A 13,557-nucleotide genomic window follows, 5' to 3' on the forward strand; every position below is an offset into this window, starting at 1 on the left:
TAAGCTCTGAATTTGCTGACGAGCAGACCAATTGTAAGGGGCTGGAACATGGCGTCCTGACCACCTCACATTTATCTGCAGTCAATTTGAAATGTTGCCAACAAAAACGAAGGGCGAGGGGGGACAGTTACTGGTTTCCTACATGCTGGAGTGGTAGCATAAGGACACGTAAATGGGGTTTTCCCTCTTTTCAGATTTTTGAGATGTGTTTACCCAAAGTCTAATGTTACAGATAAAATGTAATTCTGTCAAAGGATTTTGGAGTTGGTGGGTTTAAGAAGGGTTTAGAGTGAAGTTTAGCAGGGGACTGATACAAAATCATCCAAAGCAAATAATTTCCATGGCAACTTTAATATGAAACCATGCATGCACCACACTTCAGTGTTTTGCAAAGTGTGTGCCTCAATGTCTCCTTTCTGACATACTCCCTTGCTGAGGTGAATGTCAATTCCTAATTGTTTCGTGGAAATCAGCGAATCATCCCTGGGCATCCATTCTAACCTGGGCACTAGAGTGAACAAATCAAATTGGACAGGAGTTTAGGTTAAGAGGTTGCCTTCCTCCACAGCCCACATGGTCGTCAGGCTTCCTAAGTCCCCCGCTGCGCCTACTCTTCACACTGGCACTAGGACTTTGAGGTATTTCCTGCTATTGTCCTACATGTGGGGGCTGTTTTTTTAGCATATCAGTCTCAGACCACCTATATGTTTTTCCTAGAATTTGGAACTCTTGAAAAGATGCACCAATATCCATGGTGAGATGTGCCACCATAGTTGTTACACAAAGGTGAATCCAGGAATAGTCATTTCCAGGCTTGTTTCACATTTACTCTTATAGACTGATCAATAACTTCCTAATTTTAAGTTTATCATTTATGTATATTCTTATATAATAATTTAGTACACCATTTGCAAATATAGATAGCCAACATGATTGCCCATAATATCAGTCAATCAGATGTTGGTTACACTATTTGTCCTTTAAAGTGACATCCGATATTTAACATCCTCACCTGTCTCCCACTTTTGAATTCTTACCAACATAAACCCACTTGTGCATCTCTCCCTTTCCTGTTGAGAGATAAGTTAAGAGGATATCCTGTGCGTTCAGACCTAGCCAACAGGGACAAAAAGAGGGAGGGGGGCACTTTAATACTCGTGTTGTTAGCTCCAGCCCCAGTTACTACAAAAGTCTCTGGACATCAGGTTTCCCTCGGCACAGATCCCCCCAGGATACCTTTCTGTTTTTTCAGAGGAGAGGTCCCCTTCTTTGCTCACCTCGTCATCCCTGCACGGATACCTGACAGCCAGGTAAGGAAACGCTGTACGAGCTGCTTCTCTGAAACCTCTGTTGAACATCATCTGAAAACTGCTGCTGGCTGGATGCACAGTAGTGTTTGCCTCTGTTGCGTTTCTCCACTAGCAGTGCTTAGTAGTTTGAGGTTGGAAAAAGGTTACAGGCTGTTCAGGAACTTGTAATCCCTGAGCAGTCTTAGCAAATGACCCAAGATCTTTTGCAATGTGATGTGGGAATGAATAGTTAGCACATTGTTACTGTTGTCCAATGAAGGAATTATGTTTTAACACACTTATGTACTTAAGAATGTTATGCATACATGTGTCAAAAGTGTAAGGTGAGCTATTTTTTTGTAAAACCTGGATAACATTTGGAATCCCATGATGATCAATAACATCTATTAGGAGATATAATCAGACACCATGTTCAAACAGTATATACTGTGTAAAATGCAAATAAAACAGAATGTGATAATATATAAGTCTAAACCCTTATTTAGCCACAAAAAGGACATATAGACAACATATCAAATGTTGAAAATGAAAATGTTGACAATTTCATGGAAAATGCATTGAATGTAATGCCAGCAACATGTTCCAAAACAGTTGGGCCAGTGTGCTGCCTCATCTCTTCATTTAACAAATTTCTGTAAAAGTTTAGGAACTGAGGAGACCCGTTACTAGGTTTTGAGAATGAAATGTTGTCCCATTCCTGCCGATATAGCATTTCAGTTGCTCAACAGTGGGGGTATTCTTAATCATGTTTTTCATTCTATGATGCACCTAATTTGACAGGTCAGGACTGCAGACAGGCAATTTTAGCACCTGGACTCTTCCTCTATGGAGAAATACTGTTTAAATATGTGCAGAATTCATTTGTCCTAAAATATTCAAGGTCTTCCTTGGAAAAGACATTGTTTACGTAGTAGTATATGTTGTTCAAAAAAACCGTATACATCATTCAGAATTGATTGTGCCTTGCCAGATGTGCAAGATACTCCTGCTGTAGGCATTAATGCACCCCCACACCGTCATAGATTTGAGTTAAGTTTCGAACTGAGCACTAGTTTGATAGGTTGCATAGCCCCTCTCCTCTCCTCTCCTCTTTAGTGCAGATGAGCGCATGATTTCCTTCCTTTTTCCACGTTACCTGAATCCATTTTAAACAAGCTCAGGCCAAGATAAGACAGTGGTATTTCTGTATCATGTCTAAATACAATTTTGGCTAGTTTAGACTAGCATTTCTGAATTGAGTATCAAACTGTGCTCATAGATAATGGTTGTCAGAGGTTTTCCCATAGCCCATACAATGTTTTTTTTTTTTACAGAAACAGATCTGGTTTTTTGAGATCTGAGCATCTGAAATTCAAACTTAAAATAAATTTTCCCATGATATAGGCAAATTTGTAATTTTCAACATTTGATATGTTGTCTGTGTCCTTTTTGCAACTAAATATGAGTTTACAAGATTTGCAGATTATTACACTCTGTTTTTGTCCAAGGCCAGTGGTATGGCATCACATTAGACATCTAAGGACATAACTCAGTAAGCCCATGTATAACAGCTATTAATCAACAAAACCATTTTTTTTTTTTTGATACTGAAGATGACAACTGCATCACTTGTCAAATGAACATCAATGAACAATATGTAAGGGCCTACCCACAGCTTAAGTCAGGTGGCTTGGTTTACCCAACATTTATAATTACAACAACACTATTTCTACTCTACAAAGTCTTACCATTTCGAAACATACAAATATTTCTGAAGTATTCTGATAAATGTATTACAAATCATTACATTAGACAACAGGCACAGAAGTATTTCAGCTGAAGCTGTATTTAAAGTTGAAGGATTGAGAAATTGATTTCCTCACTGTCACCACCCTCAATGGTCATCTAATCATGCCCACTTGATCCCTTAGATCTGGTTGATTTGGTGCATTAACTCATTATTAACAGCTGCAGTGACCTGGACCTGTACTGTTGTTGCTAATCATGCAGTGGTCCAGAAAAAAGTTTCTTTCCTTCCTGTTGCAGTTTATCAAATGTGACAAATTTTGAACTTGAACTCTATCTAACTTTCTTGAACAGATCATGACGTTGGATGACATAGCGCTTCCCTTCCATGACCACTACAACTCCACATACGACTACAACAGCACACCGTGGTTCTTGTACGAATGCACCCTCAAGCTGGACCATGACTACAGACGCATCGCCCTCTTCCTCATGTCCTTGTTTACCTTCATGGTGGGCCTGTTCGAAAACGGCCTGGTGCTATGGGTCAACTGGCGGCGGCGCCACTCGGCTAGCGGCGTGCTCTTCTGCGTCCTCAACGTCAGCCTGTCTGACATGATGATGGTACTGACCTCGCCCTTCTACATGCTGGAGTTCACCATGGACAAGGTGTGGATCTGGGGTCGCTTCCTCTGCCGGGTCACCCATCTCATCTTCCTGCTCAACTTCTACAGCAGCTCCTTCTTCCTGGCCCTCATGACCCTGGAGCGCTATCTGAGTCTGGCCCGGCCTTCGTCCCATCCCTTCTTCCCACCAGACCGCTCCCGCCGGTGGCTTTTGTGTGGCGGGGTGTGGCTGCTCTCGCTGGTGCTGGCCCTGATAGAGAACGTGCACGTTGACCTGCTGGAGTGGGACGAGCCTGGCTGCTACCTGATGCCCGAGTACAACTACACCGGCTGGTTCGTGGGCTTCACCCTCATTGCGCTGATCTTTCAGTTCCTGGGCCCCAGCGCGGTCATCATCACTTGCAACGTGCTGATAGCGCGGTTAGTCCGCTCGGCCCCGGATGTGCAAGGCCGGCGAGACGTGTGGCTGGTGCACGTGTACTCGCTGGTGTTCGTGCTGACCTGGCTGCCCTACCACCTTGTGTTCTTCCTGCTGATGCTGGACGACGTGGACCCACACGTCTTCTCCTGCAACACCGTCGAGGTGCTCTATTTCTCCTACGACATTGTCCAGTGCGTGTCCCTCTTCCACTGCGTGGCCAACCCTATACTCTACAATTTCCTAAGCAAGAGCTTCCGCACCAACCTCATCAACGCAGTGGTGCAACACTTACCTCCACCAGAGGCCAATGCCAACGCAGCTGATGCCACTCCAGGGACAAAGACAGGGAATCAGCGCAAGCTTAGCAACGCCAGCACCAGCCAGTCCGATGTGGGCTCCTAGGACATGACAGCAAGCAGAAAATCAGCACTAAGACTCCTGTGAGATGCTGAAAAGTGTACATTTGTGTTCGTTTTAAGATTCTGTCACAACCTGCAGGGGTAGGGAAAAGCATAGAGACCAACATGAAGAGGCAAAAGAAGTATTTCCTTTCTCTCCCTCGCAAATGTTGAGTCCCACAGGAACTTCCTAGAAAAAATCCTGAAATCTGGGGATTACATTACATTAATACACAGGATTAGGTGTTATAATCCCTTGTGCCAAAATCCAAGGTAAATTTACCAAACTGTGGACACATATTCTATCTAAATATGAGTCTCCTGTGTGAAGGAGAACTACAGAGGGGCATATGAAATGTTTTTCCCCCTATACTGCAAACACTCTTCTGCACTGCATTCATAGTACCAACCTCTAAAGCGTCAATGACTAAAGCTTTGTCCATTATTTGTATTGTTATTAAAGAAAAGTCCACCAAAAACTAACATGCACAATACAAACGAATAAAAAAATAGCCTGTAAATGAGATATGATCTATTGTTTTAGAAATGTGGACTTTTGCCCTCTTGTAATTACAGTTTGAAGACCCATTACAAGTTTGTTTACATACTTTAGGCTCATTTTCTCCTAGAGATAAATCAGAAAATCTATCAACAAGCAGAACATCTTCCACAAACTGGCAGACCACGTCAAGTATATTACCACAGCCAATTACATGACACGATCATAACACTAGAACCACATGTCTGTCCCGTAAAAGCACTTATATGTGGTAGACTCATGCCTTTGAGAAATTGACAGTCGTTTCTTTCCATTCTAATTTAACTTCTTAACCTATACTGTATAAGCCAATGTTGTAGAAAAATATTTGTATTGATTTCAAAACATGGTATTTAAAATCACTGCATAGAACAGAGACACATTATTCAGGCTATGTTATCACATCACAAAGCCAATGTAACAGTTTGAAATAGCAGTGTTTACTGCTTTAGTATTGTGACTGTGGGGCACCTACTGTATGTCTATGTGTTTTGCAAATAATAAGCTGTGGAAGAGAAACGTAATCATTTTGTGGATTTGATGTAAGGATTTTGTGTATAAACTTCAGGTGTTAGGGATGCACGATATTTCTACCGATATTTTCAAACTCATTTTAGCGGATTGCCGATATATACAAATCTTTTTTTAATTTCCTTTAAGGGTCTTTCCTGTACTAGAATTAACCATTTGTTCTTATTTTGATGGCCTATTCGTTGCAGATACAGGCACATTTCCTTTAATTCTACCCCAAATCATTTCAACTTGGTAAAATGTAAAATATGCAATTTGATATATGACTTTTTCCAAATAAAAGTAGGTCTCATCCTATTTGAACAGGTCTGTATGATGCTTCCTCTGAAACCCTGATTGTTTGTTCCAATATAGTCTTGCCGATTTTCTGCCAGGGATATCTGCAGAATGTTGTACAACAATATCGTGCATCCCCATCATCAGGTGTCTAAAATATTTGTAGCAAAGTGCAAGCTGACTCACTCGTATAATAAGGTTCTAAATGTGAACCGAAACAAAATAAAAGCAATTATGGCAGTCTGCTGAATACATGTATCTGCTTCACCTTAACATATAATACATTATAAAAAATATATATACAACTAGTGTGGGTTTTCAGAACTAATAACTAGTATTCACTTAAAAGACGTAGATACACTGCATTGGGTTTGCCTTGCAAGGAACCATTTAATTCTCTAATCACCATAGTTTAATCATGACATTTATTTTCTTTCGATATTTTAATTTCACTTGGAAAGACAAACCATTAGAATGTTTTGAAAGGCATTCTGTGTGTTGTGAATGGTAATATGTTTTTTAACAAAACAAAGAATAACAACTGTATAAATAAAATAAATAAAAGTCTGACAAAACAGGAGATGAGGCCCATGAGGACATAATCCACGCTTAAGGTAAGCACTGTCTGTTGAAGAGTCCTCAAGATGACCGAAACATAATCAAAATATAAACATGATCTAAAATGACATTGGCATATAAAGCTTATCAAAATGTAAGTATTTTCTTATACATAGACAAATGGCACAGAACCCAGAAGAACATCTGTTTTACACAACACAGTTTTGCACCAGTGTTGGCTCTTTTCACCAATTCCTATATTGGCAGTACCACTGATATGTCTCTTGGAAGAGGAGTTATCGATATTTAAGTGTTCAAGATTATTAAGTATACTTAAAGAAGATGGGCATTTTTCAACCTAGGGTCTACTTTTGAATGATGACTCATGAAGGAGTAAATTTTTAACTGGGATTAGAACAACGTCAATCGGGGCAGTTTATCTTGCAAGGAGAAAGTCTGAACAAGTTGATTACCGAATGCATTACAAACTACTGTCAATATACAAAAAAGGAGAAGAGTTTGGTAATTGACTTGAACGGACTTTCTCCTCACAGGCATTTTCTGGTTATACTCAAAACTCAAATTGATGTTGTTTTACTCCCAAACAAAAATGTAGACTCGTTATCATCCAAAAATAGACTCTAGGTTGTAAAATACAGAACTTCCACGTTAACCTATTAGAACACCACAACAAACCGATGTATTAATGACACACACAAAATATTCCACATAAGATTATACATGTATACCTACGTGACCGCTCTAATATAAAAATAACACAATTGACTTTTGAAAGAGGAATTATTTTCAGTAATTAACAGTTATAAGTAAAAACACCTCACCTGGTCAGTGTGCAGAACGAGGCTTTTCTATTGCTCAGAACTGCGGTAGCATAAAGGTGAAATATATAGTGTCTTGTTGTCAAAGACAAAAACACTTTCAAGACCAATACAGTAATGCAGTAATGTATGAGCCCCTAAGGGGACATAAGCAAAAAAAAAAAATTTCAAGTTTAGTTTCATGTGCGCACGTGAAACTTAAAGTTTCACGTGCGGACATGAAAGTTTCATGTGCTCACGTAAAAGTTTCATGTGTGGACATGAAAGTTTCATGTGAAAAGGCTTTGCGTCTTTACCTGAAACTTTCATGTGCTCCCCGATGAAACTTTCATGTAATGCAAGACATGAAACTTTCATGTCACATGAAAGTTTCCAATAAAGCACATGAAAGTTTCAGGTGAGCATGTGAAAGTTTCACGTGAGTACACAAAACTAAACTTTAGATTTTTGCTCATGTCTCCTTAGGGGCTCCATAGTAATGCCATTCTGAAGGACAATATGATTTAGCACACTATAGAATTGCACATTCTATAGGCTTAGAGCTTGAAAACATGTTTTTCTTATGGATTTGTTTTCTTCATGTTTTGGTTTACACAGTATATAATCCCAGACAAACAACAAACAATATCTATTAAAACGGTCTGATGCTGTTGCTTTACTATGCCCTTAGAATGCTGACATTTTTGTAAGTCTCAAAGCATTTTCGAATTCTGACAACAAAAATAACATATTGCACCTTTAAAGTTAATTTAAAAAGCTTGTTGTGTCTTCCATGGCTTAGGCCTGAGAGAGCAAATAGAATCTGAGGTGATAACCACTTACTTGATAGTACTCTAGGGATTTCCACCCACACAAATCATATGCTGCCATCAAGTAGCCATGGCGCTACCCAATTTCAAAAGGTTTCATTTCACACACTCAACACATACAGCAGTCAACAAACATTACTATGACATTGCTTGGAATACTGACCATTAAGTAATGGACAGAGTTTTAAAAACTGCTACGCACCGCATAAAGGCTGTTTTTTTTTCTTCTGTAGAACAAAAAAAAAATGTCTGCTATACCATCTCAAGATTTCACATAGAAAAGCACAATGGTTATACCAACAGGCAGTTAAATACATTCTGTGTCCACGGAGCTATGGTCCCCTGGCAAACACAAGGAGGTTAAGAAATAGGAAACACTTAGGACAAGGCAGTGGGGTTGAGATATCGACAACTCAGGGGACATCCAGGTTGGACAGGGGCTCTTTGGAGTGGTCGTTATACATGAAGGTCTGCTCGATGTTGAAGTCTGGGGGCAGATGGTCCTTGTGCAACTCCATGTGTGAGGAGACCAGCTTGAGCGTGGAGAAGTAGAGGCCGCAGACAGTGCAGCGGTACATGAGCGCGCCAGAGTGGGTCTTCAGGTGGCAGATCATGGTTGAGCGGCCACGGAAGTAGCGGAGGCACACCTTGCACTGGTAGGGCTTCTCCCCGGTGTGGATGCGGAGGTGGTACGTGAACTCGCCTGAGTGGGCAAAGCGTTTCCCGCAGTAGCGGCATCGGTACCACTTCTGCTTCACCACTCCACCCATCGCACCGCCTGAGCCGTCATTGCTGTTCGGCATCAGCCCGCCAGGGAAGCAGGGCAACCCTCCCTGGAGCACTTTGTCCTGGAGACCCATGCCCAGGCCGAAGCCCAGGTTGAGTTTGCCCAGACCGCTGCCTCCTCCACCACCATCCATTGGGGAGGAGGACGAGCAGGATGAGAAGTCCAGCCCTGTGTCGTGTTTGCGCTTCCTAGCGCCCATCCAGCCCTGAAGGCCCAACTCTCCCCCGTGCGTGGGCGCTCAGGTGGCTATGGAAGGTGGCGGCCGAGCTGAAGGTCTGTGGGCACAGGAAGCAGCGGTAGTCCTCCTCCAGCCCGTTGGCGCCGTCTGGCCCTCCTCCCCTGGCCAGCATGGAGGTGTCGGCATGCAGCACCATGTGCCTGTCCAGCAGGGGGCGCTCCAGGAAGCCACAGGCACACACCGGGCAGGAGAAGGCAGCCAGGGAGAGGTGTGTGAGGGCGTGCCACAGCAGGGCACAGAGGGAGGGCTGAGACAGTTGGCACACCACACAGCGCAAAGACTGGACACAAACGTGGGTCAGCAGGTGCTCTCGTACAGCCTAGGGATAGAGAAAAGAAGTCACAAGAATTATTCATATAAAAAGAAAAACACAGCTGTTTTGATGAGCACATAACTGATTGTGTTGTTTTTTTATGGCAGAGAACAGCATTTGGTAAAATCTAGTTGGAAACAGCAGAGTAACTAGCCTGGAAGCCAGTCAAATTTAGCCCCGCTCACAAAATTTGAGGTCGGGAAGTTCGGTCTAGATTGTTGTGGAGCAACTATGTCCGAACCAGAGCGGTTCAAACCAGAAAAAAATCCTGAATGGTTTTGTTCAGAGCTAAAAATGCAACTGTGTTTGAGGATAGATGTAGGATGCTAGTGACAAAATATTAGCTTTCAGTACGATGTCTTTGTAATTAACGTCTAATTACAAAGTGTCGATGTCTTTCGTAAATGACGTCTAATAACAAAGTGTTTCATTCATCCCGGTTCTCCCTAACAAAAATGCTATTGCTAGAAGGTAAACATTTAAGATTTCACCATCACGTCTGTTGTAGAAGATTTAGACAGTGCAATAACTTTAAAGAAATTACCAGAAAACTAGTGATGGGCAAATTAAGCTTTGGTGAACCACAGCAGTGTGAACCTAGCGACACTAGCTGAAAAGCAAAAAGATGGCCGCCACACATACATTTTTTAACATAAAAGTCCTTAGCAAACCAATATTTTTGGTTACATATACTGGTTTGGGTAAGGACTTTTATGTTGAAAAATCTACATGTGGCAGCCATATTGGATTTTTTCATTAGTGTTGCTAGCTTCACACTGCTGTGGTTTAGTGGTTCACCAAAGCTTCATTTGCCCATCACTACAGAAAACCATATTAAGGCAATTGTGAAGAAGGATGGTTCAGGTGTTCTTCCTACAGGATTCACCCCCTGTATCGGTTGAAACACACCTCATAATCACATCCCAATGGAGCAGTATCAGACTCAAATTCTGACCACAATTGAGTATGAAGAGGTCAGGCTACAGAGTAACAGGGTGTCCATTCTAATGGTTCTAAAACTTTTTCAATAGCACCACCTAGTGGCAGCATTTTTTTAAGTATCTCAGACAAAAGGATGCCTTTCAACCACCAACACTTCATGTAGTTGCATGATCTCTTATCAAGATCATGTAGTGGTCATGTTATCATATCTTACCTTAAATTGCCAGTTTTACAGTCATTGTAGCTACTGAATTTACAAAGCAGAGTTTGGACATCTCCTAGTTTGGGAACCGATTTATCTTTGGTATGGGACCTGTTGCTGTTTCCTTTTAATATCATAATTGTTGATAGGATGTTGGCGTCTTGAGACCACTCACCTTGAAGTCTTTGGCAAAAGGTTTGGTGCATACGGCACACTGCACTTCTCCCCCTTGGCTCTGGGTAACACTGTTGAGCTGATCGGGGGAGGGGAGGCTGTAACAAGCTGCCGACTGCCGGCGGTGGCGCACCAACTTGGCCTGACTGCTGAACTGCAGCTGGCACATGTCACAAGAGAACAACAGGATGCCCACGTGCGAGAGGGCGTGAGTGACGCTGGCGCCATGCTCTGGGAAGGCCGCTCCACACACGCGGCACTCGCCTGTCTCTGTCAGGTGCGTCTCGGCGTGGGCCCGGATGGCCGTGGTGTCTGCTGGGAGTGCCAGCCCACAGGCTTTACATGCTGCCGCCGCTGCCATGCCTGCCTCTCTGGATGGATCATCCGCGCCGCTGCTGCCATTCCCACTGCCGTTCTCGACAAACACCAGATCTTCTTCATCCTCGTCCTCCTCTTCCTCCTCCAGGTAGCGCTCCTCTTCGTCGCTCAACTCGATGATTTCCTCGGCAAGCCCTCTCCACTGCTCAGCCCCCTCTGGCTGCTCCCCGGCTTGCAACCTCCTTCTCTCCTCAGCCTTCTCCTCTTCAAAGATGGTGGCCACCACTCCATCCTCCACTGGCCCCATCTGCAGGCCGTCCAGAGGCTCTGCACAGGAGGAGGACGGAGCACAGGTCTCGTTGCCCAGCTGGGCAGAGGAATCTGGGAAGGAGCAGGCCTCTGAGACCCTGCTCAGTGGGACACTGGTACCCGCTAACGTTTTAGTCCCACTGACCACTGCTTGTGTGTTCTCCAGCTCACCCCGCTCTTTCTCGGTCCTTTCTTCCATACATCCACTGGCCACCTCCTCTTCCTCCACTTCCATCTTCAGCTGAAGAGGGAGCACTGGGGGACACTCTGCCAATGTATGCGAGTGCTGTGCATCTGAGGAGGGCTTGCTGTCTGGCACCTGGCTGTACGCAACGTGTGACTGTGCGTCCTCAGCCTTTGGTGACAGGGAGAGTGAAAGGGACACGGCATGAGGTTGGCCCAACCTGGAGGCTCTGCCCTGAGAGAATGGTGACGGGGTGGCTGGAGTTGGGGCAGCAGAGGAGGAAAGCGAAGAGCAGGACGCGGCAGAGGACGAGCACACAGAGGCAGCCATGGCAACACCAGCTGATGCGGCCTCAGGGTCCAAGTCCCGCTCGTGGCCGCACTGGCCCGCGGAGGAGCTCTGCAGGTCAGGGAAGGTGGCATGGCACGCCTGCACCAGTTCCCTCACACCCAACCTCTCAGCAAGCTCATACAGCACCCTCACATCGATAAGGTCAGTGAAGATCTCCCCCGTGTAGATGAAAGTGAGCACCTTCTCAAAGTTGGCTGCCGGACACAAAGTCCAGGGAGAGAGTGGAGCGCGGGCCTTGAGAGAAGAGACTGTGGAAGTGTGTGCATGAGCAGGCCAGGACGGCTCGATGGGCTGGAAAGGAGCGCCCACCCACCTGAAGCACCACATCGCAGAGGAGACGGGACAGGCGGCAGCGGTTGAGTTCAGAGAGGAGACGCACCGCATGACTGGAGCCCTGCAGCCTGATCCTCATACCTGGCACTCGGGCTAAAAGGTTTGTCCTGTTGGAGTAGTGAGAACAAATCAGCATTACAACACATGCAAATCAAAATGTACAGAAAGTTCAAGGCTAGTCTTTCCTACGAACAGGTCAATGGCCTTCTGTGACCTGAACTGTGACCGTATCTGTAGCATCCTCCCCTCTATTTTGTGACATTTTAGGTGAGAGACACAAAAGGCCCTAGGGTTTGAGAAACTGAACATACACTTCACACACCATAGCTAATTTCAAGAAAAATGAAGACGGGTTGCGCTTTAGTCACATGTCAAGTAATGTTACTTGTCAACTTGTTTGATTACCCGCTTAAAATAAATATCGCTCTAGGCCGGGAGAATGCAAACCGTTGAGCAAGTAGTGATAATTAACACTCAAATAGTAATAATGCTGCTGAAACAGAATTGCTTTCTTTTATGCTGTTGATGTACATTTACACTAGCCAACGTGAAATAAAGTTGCATGTACGTGCTACACATGGACATAAAATGAAAACAACTATCGCCGTGGCAAACTTAAGTTGACTATCAAGTGCAGCATCTCAAACGTGAGCTTGCTAGGTAACGTTAGCTGTTTGAGCTAACCAGCTGGTTTGCACTTTAGCAATCCCGATGCAATGAACAACCTTTCTTGCGATTACATTGCTTCATGTCTAAGTTAGCCATCAGACACAAGAGTCAGATTACACACGTAAAATGTTGGGGCTAAGGTTAAATTAGTCGCTAGCGTGGGTTGCCACTTCAGTTTGCCATCTTGTATGCTAGCTCAAGGGATGGAATAACCAACATAACAAAGGCGACGGACGTTGGCTACCTAGGCTAATTCTATCTAATTTATACTTCGCTTGCAACCTAAAGATAGCAAATAAACGAACACGAGATTGATTTTGTACGTAGCAAGACATATTTGCTTTGGACCATTTTGTCAAAGTTTTGAATAACCAGTAAGCTAGCAAGCTAACATTCATAGCAAATAACGTTGCACTAGCCAGCTAGCTAAGAGCTATAACAGGCTAGCTACCTAACTTGCCAAACAGTAAAATTTACAAACTGGTGGTGTTTACCCATAGAACTAGAGAAGCAGCAGTTTTCAGTAGATAGCTTTCCCTGTGGTTGTCAAACAGCAGGCTAATGATGACGATGGCCCACTTTTGAAGCAGAGGGAACAAGCGAAAGATGCTTGTGACACTCGTGAATGACCGACGGAGACTTGCCCATTTCAATGCCCCTGCCCCTTCATTCGCATACAGGTAGCCCGAACAGAACTTCTGATTGC

At 43.8% G+C, this 13,557-nt stretch overlaps 2 protein-coding genes across 2 annotated transcripts; one reads left to right on the top strand and one right to left on the bottom strand.

Annotated features, from left to right (window-relative positions):
- Nucleotides 1-1,227: 1,227 nt before the first annotated feature.
- On the top strand, nt 1,228-5,846 carry gpr182 (G protein-coupled receptor 182). Its single transcript, XM_048240172.1, has 2 exons — nt 1,228-1,310; nt 3,390-5,846. Exon 2 carries the CDS (start codon nt 3,393-3,395, stop codon nt 4,482-4,484), a length of 1,092 nt encoding a protein of 363 aa, XP_048096129.1. The 5' UTR covers nt 1,228-1,310; nt 3,390-3,392; the 3' UTR covers nt 4,485-5,846.
- A 1,767-nt stretch (nt 5,847-7,613) lies between these two features.
- LOC125293281 (zinc finger and BTB domain-containing protein 39) lies at nt 7,614-13,541 on the bottom strand. Its single transcript, XM_048241129.1, is given in 5 exon segments — nt 7,614-9,041; nt 9,043-9,375; nt 10,689-12,047; nt 12,049-12,289; nt 13,346-13,541. Coding segments are annotated over 4 exon segments (2,502 nt in total). The 5' UTR covers nt 12,262-12,289; nt 13,346-13,541; the 3' UTR covers nt 7,614-8,444.
- Nucleotides 13,542-13,557: the final 16 nt, after the last annotated feature.

This window comes from Alosa alosa, chromosome 4 (genome assembly GCF_017589495.1).
Source record: "Alosa alosa isolate M-15738 ecotype Scorff River chromosome 4, AALO_Geno_1.1, whole genome shotgun sequence".
NCBI lineage: Eukaryota > Metazoa > Chordata > Actinopteri > Clupeiformes > Clupeidae > Alosa > Alosa alosa.

Excerpts from the sequence above, each read along its gene's own strand:
- gpr182 (XM_048240172.1), top strand. The coding sequence starts at position 3,393 with ATGACGTTGGATGACATAGCGCTTCCCTTCCATGACCACTACAACTCC.